This window comes from Neovison vison, chromosome 2, assembly GCF_020171115.1.
Source record: "Neovison vison isolate M4711 chromosome 2, ASM_NN_V1, whole genome shotgun sequence".
NCBI lineage: Eukaryota > Metazoa > Chordata > Mammalia > Carnivora > Mustelidae > Neogale > Neogale vison.
The window spans coordinates 240,114,896-240,126,074 of NC_058092.1; the positions used below are offsets into that span (position 1 = coordinate 240,114,896).

Consider the following 11,179-nt stretch of genomic DNA (forward strand, 5'->3'; position numbering starts at 1 on the left):
AACTCTGTGGCCACACACACTCAGAAGAGCCCCGCTTCGGACGTGCTCAGCTCTCCCCGCCCCACCCTGACACCACAGCCGCCCTCGGACTTTCATCCACAGGCGCCCCGGGGTCCCAGGGCGAAGGCGCTCACGGCGCTTTTCCGCGGCAGGAGAGAGGCACGTCCTCCACCTTCCGGTCGCCTCCCCCACGTCTCCTTCGGAAGGCGACACGAGCCGCCCGCACGGCCGGCGCCGTCCTCCCTCCGAGGGGACACGCGCCCACATCGGCCAGCAGCAGGCCCGCGCCCCGCGAGACACAGGCTAGCCTCCCCGCGCACAGGCCGACGGCGGGCACAGCCCCACCCAGCGGCGCTCGCCCACACTCCGCCCTGCGGCCCGAACGTGGGCGGCAACTCCGGCGGAAGCCCCAGGCCCAGCCCATAGGGTCACGTGGTGTGGCCGCAGCCCCGGCTCGGCCTCCGCCGTGCTCCTCGCTCCACCCACCCGCCCCGCCCCTCGCCATCGCTCCGCCCCTCCTCGCCCTCTTCCACCTCCAGCCCCGCCCCGCCCCTCCGTCCACCTCGAGCCCTCGCCCCGCCCCTCCCATCGCCCCGCCTCCAGACCCGCCTCTCCCAACTTCAGCCCTCGCCCCGCCCCCCACCGCCCCGCCTCCAACTCCTCCCCTCCCGTCCGCCTCCAGCCCTCGCCCCGCCCCTCCCATCGCCCCGCCTCCAGACCCGCCTCTCCCAACTTCAGCCCTCGCCCCGCCCCCAACGCCCCGCCTCCAACTCCTCCCCTCCCGTCCGCCTCCAGCCCTCGCCCCGCCCCTCCCCATCGCTCCTGTCCCGGCTCGCCCCCGCCCCCGCCCCCAGTCCCGTCGCCGGCCGCCGGGTGCCCGGACCCGGTCCCACCCCTCCCCATTGCTGCGCCTCCAGCCCCGCCCCGCGCCCCAGCTCCCGCCCCTGCCGGGGAGCCTCTGCGCTCTCCGCGCTTTGGGGCGGCGGGGGCGCACGGGGACTGCCCGGGACGGCGCGATGGAGTCGAGCGGAGGCCGCGCGGAGGGCTCGGGCCGCGGCCCGCGGGTGCTGGTGGTGGGCAGCGGAATCGCGGGGCTGGGCGCCGCGCAGAGGCTCTGCCGCCACCCGGCCTTCCCGCAGCTGCGGGTCCTGGAGGCCACTGCCCGCGCCGGCGGCCGCATCCGCTCGGAGCGCGGCTTCGGTAACGGCCTCTCCCGGAACCCCTTCCCCGAGCCCATTTCCGGAACCCAACGGGTGCGGCCCGGGCTCTGCCGCTCCCGGTCAGCCCTGCACCCGGGGTTGGCCGACCCGGAAGCCTTGCCTGCCCGCTCTCCCCCTCCCCCCACCCCCGCCCAGGAATGAGGCCGAGTTCACTGGTGCCCGAAACTCAGCCGTCCCCCCTGCCGGGGAGGGTAGCCTGTGTCTCTGCAGTCCTTCTGGTTGTGTCCCTCGAGGAGCTCCCCCTCCAGCCTCCGGGTCACCCCCAGGCACCCCTTCTGCCCCCGTAGCGGCTCTCTAAATGTCCTCTGAAGGCGGGCGCAGGCCAAATGTTCCCCTAAAACTAGGTCTGAGCAGGCCCTAGGACTGTAGTCTTCAGGGACCCTGTGTCCTCTGTTGGGGCTTTCAGAGCATGTTTGGGGAGGGCGGGGCTGGTGCGGTCCAGGAGAAGGGCTCAGGGTTGGCCTTTGTGGGGAGAGAACCTCCAAGTCTCATCTGCTGCCCCTGCCAGGTGGTGTGGTAGAGCTGGGTGCCCACTGGATCCACGGGCCCTCACAGGGCAACCCGGTCTTTCAGCTGGCTGCCAAGTACCAGCTGCTGAGGGAGAAGGACTTGTCAGAGGAGAACCAACTGACCGAAACTGGGGGTCATGTGGGCCTGCCCTCCGTGTCCTACGCCAGCTCTGGGGTAAGTGTGAACCGTGAGCTGGTAGAGGAGATGGCGAGTCTGTTCTATGGTCTCCTAGACCAGACTCGGGAGTTCCTACACGCGGCGGACGCCCCAGTGCCCAGTGTTGGGCAGTACCTCAAGAAGGAGATCCGTCAGCGTGCGGCTGGCTGGACAGAGCATGAGGAGACCAGGAAGCTCAAGCTGGCCGTCCTCAACAGCTTCTTCAACTTGGAGTGCTGTGTGAGCGGGACCCACAGCATGGACCTGGTGGCCCTCGTGCCCTTCGGGGAGTACACCGTGCTGCCAGGGCTGGACTGCACCTTTCCTGGGTATGTGCATGTCCCACCCACCGAGTCAGCCCTCCGTGCGCCGCCTCCAGGCACCCTGGGCCCCCTCCATGCACCCCAGGCCTCTCTCCATACACCCTTGTCCCCCTTCATGTACCCCGGGACCCCCTCCATGCACCCAGGTCCCCTCTGAGCCTTCCCCCCTTTATGGACCCTGGTCCCTCTCCAGGTACTCTCGTTCCCCTCCATGCACCCTGGGACCCTTTGCATTTACCGGTTGAGCTTTGGCAAGTAGGGAAGGGTGAGAGGGCCAGGAGGCCATTTGTCTTCCTCGTTTTAGAGAGATTGCCTGTTTGTTTCTCTGGTTTTGCTCACTTGGGAAAAAGAATTATTTTCAAGAAAAGATGATTAAAAGAAGGCCGTACCTCTCATCACGCTTTCTTCCTCCCGTGTTTATGAGGCCTCGCATGTGCTAAGTGCTGCGTAAGGCTCCAGCCTCTGTGATGGACAGATAGCCCACCCCTGTGGCGGGTGGCTGTCCCCCACCGAGCACTCAAGAGGCCCTCACAGGACTGTCCCGCTGGGCTCTCTGGCATCACCACCCCAAGGCTCCCGGCAGGGGAGGGCATTTGTGATCGGAAGTAGGTTCCAGGTGGGTGGGGAGGAGGCCTTGTCTTCCCACAGTTCCCTCCGTTTGCTCACCTGATCCCCTTGTTAGCCTGGGCAGTGGTGTCTGTGTTCCCGAGGAGACCCTGCCCTCCTCCCACTTCCCTACAGGGCCTCCTCCGATGGCAGCTTCCTCTGAAAACGCCCCCACCTCCGTGTCTCCTAGGGGCTACCAGGGGCTCACAAACCACATAATGGCCTCCTTGCCAGAGGACGTGATTGTTTTTAACAAGCCTGTGAAGACCATTCACTGGAGTGGGTCCTTCCAGGAAGCCTCGTCCCTCGGGGGGACGTTTCCAGTGTTGGTGGAGTGTGAGGACGGAGCCTGCTTCCCGGCACATCACGTCATCGTCACTGTGCCCTTAGGTAAGGCCGTTTTCCCCGTCAGGGTTCCCTTTGGTCCCCCACCCCGGGGCCCCGGCAGCAGGCTCTGGAGGCCCGGGTGCGGTGCTGGCTCCCGTCTTCCGTCGAGCTCCCGCCAGGATTATTCTCTCGTGTTGGTAGCAGTTGCGTGCTTTGGCATTGAGTTTCACGGTGAGAGAAAACGTGCGTCTTGCTCCTTCCCAGGACGGTTATGGGAAGGCCGGGGCGGCCTCCGGTTCCCCCAGCTGGGCTTTCCTGGAGACGGAAGTGGGTGTGAGAGCCAGCTCTCAGGTTCCGTCCCGGTGTCATCAAGGAACGGCTCAAGCAAACGGCTCTGTTTGAGTCTAGATCTGACGCCCGAGACAGAAGCTCTTTTGGCGACTTGACAAAAGGTGGAGGCGGCTGAGCCGTCTCACTGGCCCCGCAGGCAGCTGGGGACGTGTATGTCCCTGTCCTCTTGGAATGACAGCAGTTAGTTGTGCAGGTTCACAAAGCTGGCAGGGCCCGAGCTGAGGGAAGATGTGGGTTCCCGGGGTTCCTTCGGGACGGATGCGGCTGTGGTTCGCTCGCTCGGCACCCAGCTCCTCTCTCCCACACGTGCAACCGCACTGGATGTACCCCCATCGTCTTCTGCTGCTGTTTGCCGCCCCCTGCTTTCTCTGTCAGTGCGCCCCAGTCAGCACCCCCCCCCCCCCGCCCCGCCAGCTTCGGTGTTGCAGTACGGCCTGCGGGGCCCCCGCTCTCACCAGAGGATGTGTCACTGTGTCTGCTGGTGCTGCTCGCCGGGAGCGGGGACACCGGTCACACTTTATAGGCACGTAGTATTTCCTTGTACGTGAGGGTCGTTGCTGAATATTCCTTAGTTGATGGAAATTCAGCCTATTTTCCCTTTTTTTGTTTCACAAAGCATTTCCCATCTGTGTGGTGGAAACACAAACACTTGTGTGACTGTATCTGTGGCATAAATCGCGGTGGTGGGAGCTGCAGGGCTGAGGGTCTGGGAAAATGGGACTGTGGTGGGGGCGTGGGACCTGTCTGTGGGCCCTTGCAGCCTCTGTGGGTCTGTTTCCTCCTGGGCTGTTTGTCCTTTACTTACCGGCTTGCAGGTTACCTGTGTTGTAAGGAGACTGGCTTGTGCTGCAAACAGTCCATCTTGTTGTCTGACTCTGGCCCAGAATTAAATTTTTTTGGCATGCAGATTATTTTTCCTGTGGCTTCTGGAGAGAGCCTGTGTGTTGTGGTGCTTCTCCACACTATCCTGGAGCAGCGGGGTCTGCAGACATTGAGAGGCAGATAGGTTTCGAAGTGAGACAGTGTCCTACAGAGCAGTTTGGGTGGGGCATGACAACTGTCCCTGCCTGAGCAGGTGGCCATGGGGCCTTTCATGTCCCTCCACTGCGGTGTTGATTACTCAGGCTGAGTCCCAGTGGCCAGAGCCAGCCCGATTTCTGGGAGCCCAGCTGAGCTGGGGCTGGTGTGGGTCTCGAGTAGACATGGGCTTTAGATGCCTCCTTTCGCTGACTCCTCTGATGGGCATCCGGATGGGTTCCTGTGGCTGTCAATGCCAGTTTATGAGATTTACGTGGTATAAGTTGAGTCCACTTGTGAATTCCAGGTTTTCTTAAAGAACATCTGGACACCTTCTTTGAACCACCACTGCCCACTGAGAAGGCAGAAGCGATCAGGAAGATGGGCTTTGGGACCAACAATAAAATCTTCCTGGAGTTTGAGGAGCCTTTCTGGGAGCCAGACTGCCAGTACATCCAGGTGGTATGGGAGGACACGTCACCCCTGCAGGACGTCACGTCTGAGCTGCAGCACGTCTGGTTCAAGAAGCTCATTGGCTTTTTGGTCCTGCCTTCCTTTGAGTATGTATGCTGCTTGAGTCTCTCTGAGACCCGCTCAGAACCAGCATTGAGGAGCTGGTTCGTTGGCCTTAGTTTGGCTGTTGATTCACTGGGAGGCATTTCTGGGGCATTTCTGGGTGGGATTCCAAGGGCACCCAAGAGCACTGATGACAAACACTGGGGCTCTAACCACTGCAGGGCTGGATGGAAGCCTCTTGCAGGCAGCCTGTTGGTGTGTCCTAGGTGGCCCGGAGGGCGTGTTCAATCAGTAAGAAAGTGTTTACTAAAATTCCCAGGAAGCTGGGGTGTGTAGGTTACAGAAGGAATTTGAAACATGGAAGGGTCTGTAACTGGGAGACAGTATCTCAACCTGATACAGTAATTGAGGAAGCACCCTTGTGTTTCCTTATAACTCAGGAATCAAAGACCCATCCGTGGCTAAGTTGGGTGGCTATGACGCATGGATCAAGCAGTCTACGTGGGCTTGGTGCCGACTCAGAAAACAAGAGCACGAATCATTCAGGGACAGAGGGACGATTTTTCCCGCAAGAGCCAAAAACGTAGCCAGTGTGTGGTAGTCGATTGGCAGATGTGAGTCCAAGTTTCCACACACAGATGTGGCAGGATTGGGGACCATATTCTGGGCCTGGAGGACAAAATGCAGGCATGCCTTCCAGCAAAGCTCATCCCCAACAGCCAAAGAAGCTGGGTGAGTGGGGCCCTCCCACCTAGGAGGGGACCCACATGTGTCCTTTGCACTGAAGATAAAGCAGACATTCAGGGGCTTGGAAAGGTACCCAGGGCTGCGGATGCGTAGTGGAGCGGTGGCTGGCGTGCTCGGCCAGCTGCCCCATGCCTTGCTCTGTGGCATGTGCTCAGGACACTGGTGGAGACCACAGTCCTCAGGACGCTCTGTGGTCCAGGACGGTGGCCCTCACACTTTGTGGTCTCTGGACCCCGTTTCATACTCTAAAAATATTGAGGGTTCCAAAGAGTGTCCGTTAGGTGGGTTGTGTCTGTACATTTACCAGTAGTCAACACCACAGAAATGAAAACTCAAATTTAAAAAAATTTTTTAAAAAGATTTTATTTATTTATTTATTTGAGACACAGAAAGAGAGAGAGAGAGAGCCCACAGCAGGGGAGGAGCAGAGGGAGAGAGAGAAGCACATTCCCTGCTGAGCAGGGAGCCCGAGTCAGGCTGGATCCCAGGACCCCAGGATCAAAGGCAGATGCTTAACGACTGAACCACCCAGGCACCCCAAATGTTTATTCTTTAAACTGAGTAAATCTATACCATGTTAGCATAGATAGCATCGTTTTTGAGAGAGGGGAGGGCAGAGGATGAGAGGGAATCCCAAGCAGACTCCACGCTCCGCGCAGAGCTTGGCACGCAGCCCAGTCTCAAGACCCTGAGATCATGACCGGAACTGAAATCCAGAGTCGGTCACCTGACTGAGCCACCCTGGGCCCCATTATACTTTTAAATGAAATCATGTTAACGTTTATTAAAGAAAAATAACTATATTTCTTAAACAAAGTTTAGCGAGGAGAGAAGCGACGTTTTGCCTTTTTTCCTCACCGCTACCGTCTGGTGTGATCCGGACAGCTTGGCTCTCAAGGCTGTTGGAAGGCGGGGGGGCCGTGTCTCATTCCTCTTGAAGCGGGTGAAACATCTTGACTCAGACACGCAGTCTGGAGAAGGGGTTGTGCTGAGTCTTCAGATGGTTGCGGGTGTTCTGTGAAACGGCACCGAAACTGAAGATGTAGTCGCTCCTCCTGGGCTAGGCCCCGTGTGGAGTCTGGAAGCGCTTCGGGGACGTCTGTGCTCCGAACTCTGTGCGGGTGCTGCACGTTGAGTGGGTCTTGCACCGTCCCGAGCGTGGGCATTCCAGACCCTGATCTGTTTCATGCACGACCTCGAAGAATTATGTTTATTAATATCGCCATGGATCTCAGGAAAGTCTCTTGGTATTGGGAACCTATCGAGCTGTTGGTGGCAGATACAAATTTTCTAAAATTGTAATTTTTGCTTGAGCACTTAAATTTCTTCATAGGCAGTAAATGCTTGCAGTTGTTTTCCTCGTGATGGACACACTGCTCGTTTTCGAGGACCTGCCTGCCACACACCCAAGCTTGAATACCGGCCACGTTCTCTTAAGTAGAAACGGTGTTTGTGAAAGGATCTACGCAGTTGGCAACTCCAGCCACCGCCCAAGGCTGTCCTGCAGACGGTGCCTCCCCAGCCTGTAGCAGAACTCGAGGGTTAATACAGTTAATGGTGTGCGCTGCTTCATCTAGGACATTCTCAAGTGAATTTGGTGTTTTGTTCATTGATTTATTTTTCATGGGGTATGTGTCACAGCAGGACACCACGTGCTGGTCCCAGTTCTGCGGAGGGACAGCCGTTCACTCCTGTGGGCCTTGCACGCCAGGGTGGATGTTGACGGAGTAGAAAAAGCAAACACTGTCTCAGCGTTGTGGAAAGGGTTGTGGCCTCACAGTCCCTGGGGGCTGGAACCCCGGGGGGTGGGCTGTGGGCCACACCTGCTGTCGGGTACCGCAGGGGCTGAGCACAGGTGAGCTGGAAGTTGTCTCAGCATGTGTCTCCCCAGCAGGTCTGGCCACGTCCTCTGTGGCTTCATCGCCGGGCTGGAGTCGGAGTTCATGGAGACGCTGTCCGACGAGGACGTGCTTCTGTCTCTGACCCAAGTGCTTCGCAGGGTGACAGGTACGGAGCGTGTGTGGCCGGGCACCGCGGGGGCTCCTCGCTGGCCATCTCTGGACAGGAGCCCAGCTTTGCAAGAACGAGCTTGGTGCTCTGACCCTCCGGGGACAGTCCTCCTGCTGCGAGTGGGGTCACTCAGTTCTTATGTCTGAGGAATTGAAACGGCAGACACTTTCCATTGCCTTTTTCTGTTTCTGGGTGTCCTGAGTTAAGCAAAGCGGTAAGACAGGGAGCGCTTCTGAGGAGTACACTCGTGGTGAGGTTTTCTTCCTGGGTGGTTTCCTTCGGTTTAAACCGCGGGGTCTTAAAGGGAAGCTGGAATGGGGCCAGGGGCAGTGGGGCCACACTGACGGGCGTCTCTGGGCGCAGGAAACGCCCAGCTCCCTGCGCCCAGGAGTGTGCTGCGCTCCCGCTGGCACAGCGCCCCGTACACCAGGGGCTCCTACAGCTACGTGGCCGTGGGCAGCACCGGGGACGACATTGACCAGCTGGCGCAGCCCCTGCCCACGGACGGCGCAGAGGCACAGGTGAGGCGGGCGTGGGCAGGGCTGGGACCCCTGCACTGGGTCCCTGTGCTTTCTGAAATTAGGAATCATGAAATATGCATTCTTTTATCAGAATTTTACATGCACATAGCCTAAAGCATCAGAAAATCCTGCAGTGCTGGTACGAATAACAAACTTAACAAACCACGGCGGCTGCCAAGGGCCTCCAGCATCCCCTTCCCAGGCCCTCAGAGCCAAGGCTCAGCTCCAAATACTGCATCTCTAAGTCTCACATGCATCTGCCTCTTTTTACAAAACACTCAGTCGTGGAGAACTTCGGGTATGTGCATGAGCCAGCCAGACTTTTGGGCCGCGCCTGTGGCTTCAATGCTGTGCAGTGGCAGCCCTGGCCCATCCCCCACACCATGGGATGACAACCTCGTTTTACTGCAGACACCCCAGAGTGGGTCTCTAAAGACCAGGACGCCCTCGGAAGACGTGTAACTATAGCAAAGTTGTCCAAGTTAAAAATGAATGATAATTCCTCTGTATGATCTGAAACTAAGGGCTCCGTTTCCCAAGTGCCTTATAGTCGCTTCACAGTCTGCTTGTTCCATAATGTTGCTCCTTGGGTTTTCAGTTCTTGGCATCCCTGATTGACTCTCCCTATGGCAGATAGGCTTTTAGGTCTCTTGCCCTCCTCTGCCCACCCAGCACTTAGCTCTGCCCCAGCCTCCCCACGTGTGGCGCATTGCTCTTGGTAAGACCACTGTTCAGTGTTTCCGTCATCTGCTTTGCTCCGGTCCGGTTCCTTCCCTGTCTGTAGATGCGAGTGTGTAACTGTGCAAGACTTTATGCGTGTGCGTCTGTGAGGCTCTGGGCGGGTGTGCGGAGGTGTGGCATGTGCCAGTGAGTGTGACTGCGTGCACGAGGGAGGGAGTGTGCAGGGCTCCGATTTCTGTGCCCGTCTTGCCTGGACTCTGCTGACTCCTCCCGTCCCGTCTCGCGTCCTCCCCTACCCCCGAGTCCGCTTCAGCTCCTGACGCACAGCCCTCGCCTGTCCTGCGCCCCGCGTCCTGCTGCCCCATGCATGCACTTTCTGGAACATTTGTTCCAGTAGCTCCCTGATGAGGGGGTGCAGGGGAGGTGAGTTTTTAGAGAAAGTTTTCCTGTGTGGAAGGGTCCTTCCCCCCTACACTGTATGTTGCAGTCCTGCCAGCAAGTAACAAACCACCCTAAAACCCAGGGGTGGGAACAGCCACTTTGTTATGCTGAGAGGCTCTGTAGGTGGGCACGTGGGGCCATCTCTTTCAGTCAGTCCATGATGTCTGGGGACTCAGTGGGGAAGACTTGACCTGTGCCAGGGTCACTCGGGGCTGGGGTGGGGGTCGTCTGAGGCTGCTCATCTTGTGTGGCTGCGCTGGGCTGGGGCACTGACGGGCCCCCCTGCCTGCAGCTTCTGAGTGGCTCGGGCTTCCACACAGCGCGGCTGCTGCTGCCCACGTGGTGGCCCAGACATCCCCGTGGAGGAGGCAGCTGTGTCGCCTCCTGTGGCCCAGCTAGGATGTCAGAAAGTGCCACTCTGCCACACCCCCCTGCACAGTGGTCACAAGCCTGCCCAGATTCAAGGTCACAGGACACAGACGCTGCCTCTCTATGGGAGGTGTGTCCAGGAACTCGTAACCCCACAGGAGCCGCACGTGGGGAGCCAACCCTGGTTGGAGGGGCACATCCCTCAGCGTTCCGAACACGTTCTGCAGTGCTGCTCGGGAAGTCCGAAGCCATTCAGCATCCTTCCTTTCTTACCTCGTAGGAAGCCTGGAATCATCTCCGCTCCCTGTTCTTCTTCTCTGCTGCTTCCCTCTTTTGTGGGATTTTGTTGTTTGGATGGGGGACTGGTCATTTTTTTTTTTTGATATTTTTCCCTCCTAACTTCCATGTCTCTGGGTTTTCACTCTGTGTTTTGGGTGAAGTCCTTAACATCGCATCCCAAACCGTCTGCTGGGTTTCCATTTTGCATTTTCTCTTGATCGTGGGCGTGGCTGCTGTCTGTGTTCTTGCTCACGCTTCCTGACCGGCTCAGAGCTCAGCGGATAAAGCCACACACTTGCCATCAGCTCTGCAGCCACAGTGAGAGGCGTGAGGCTGCGGCCTGACGCCCGGCTAACCCCGGCTTCTCTTTGCAGCTCCAGATACTGTTTGCAGGGGAAGCCACACATCGCTCGTTTTACTCCACCACGCACGGGGCTCTGCTGTCTGGCTGGAGGGAGGCCGACCGGCTCATCGCTCTGTGGGACCCACAGGCACAGTTGCCCGGGCCCTGGCTCTGAGTCCTGCTTCTCCCCTTCTGAGCCCAGCTCCGCCCCTCCAGTGCCACAGGGAGGCTGACACCGTCCTTTCCTCGGACAGACAGTGTCTGTCCTGGCTTGAGATTTGGGGATGTTAATGACAGCCTGCCTTTTCTGGTGACTGGAGGAAGCTCTCATCTTTCATGTCCCTGAGTCTGGCCAGGGTCTCGCTAGAGCTGAGTGCGAAGTCTTCTTGGAGAAATGAGGCCTGGGAGCCCCACTGCCGCCGGGGCAGGCACATAAAGTCTGTTAACGCGTCCCTGTCTCCTCGTTCTTGCAGCTCAGGCCTGCGGCGCCCATCATACCTGTTCAGGGCCAGGTGCCCCCTCCCTTGAGTTCCCTGGACATTGGGTGCTGTGGTTGCCCCTTGTCCCTGGCGCCTTCAGACATTCCCGAGCTCTCACTGCTGGTCCCAGGACCACGGTGACAGGTACTTAGTGGACACCAGCTGTGCGGCGCTGGGGAAGGGCCAGAGAGCGCGGACACGGGAGCACACAGGGCACCCCATCCTGACCTGGGGCCAGAGGTTTTCCAGAGGAAGTGAATAAAAAATCCCTCCAGAGTGCAGA

At 59.0% G+C, this 11,179-nt stretch overlaps 1 protein-coding gene across 2 annotated transcripts; it reads left to right on the plus strand.

The window, feature by feature from the left end:
* The first annotated feature begins 937 nt into the window (after positions 1 to 937).
* Positions 938 to 10,868, plus strand: PAOX (polyamine oxidase). 2 transcript variants are annotated; one of them, XM_044240784.1, is made up of 7 exons: positions 938 to 1,200; positions 1,729 to 2,215; positions 3,006 to 3,205; positions 4,818 to 5,070; positions 7,665 to 7,780; positions 8,147 to 8,304; positions 10,449 to 10,868. In XM_044240784.1, the coding sequence occupies exons 1-7, from the start codon at positions 1,017 to 1,019 to the stop codon at positions 10,590 to 10,592; spliced, it is 1,542 nt and encodes a 513-aa protein (XP_044096719.1). In that variant the 5' UTR covers positions 938 to 1,016; the 3' UTR covers positions 10,593 to 10,868. The 2 variants fall into 2 exon arrangements, with proteins under 2 accessions (XP_044096719.1, XP_044096720.1); XM_044240785.1 differs by having other exon boundaries at positions 7,668 to 7,780.
* The last annotated feature ends 311 nt before the right edge of the window (positions 10,869 to 11,179 follow it).

What these genes read in the sequence shown, in the direction of transcription:
- PAOX (XM_044240784.1), top strand. Translation starts at nt 1,017, where the DNA reads ATGGAGTCGAGCGGAGGCCGCGCGGAGGGCTCGGGCCGCGGCCCGCGG. An exon ending in CCGCTCGGAGCGCGGCTTCG is followed by an intron (nt 1,201 to 1,728) that starts GTAACGGCCTCT and finishes TGCCCCTGCCAG; the next exon opens with GTGGTGTGGTAGAGCTGGGT. An exon ending in AGTGCTTCGCAGGGTGACAG is followed by an intron (nt 7,781 to 8,146) that starts GTACGGAGCGTG and finishes CTCTGGGCGCAG; the next exon opens with GAAACGCCCAGCTCCCTGCG.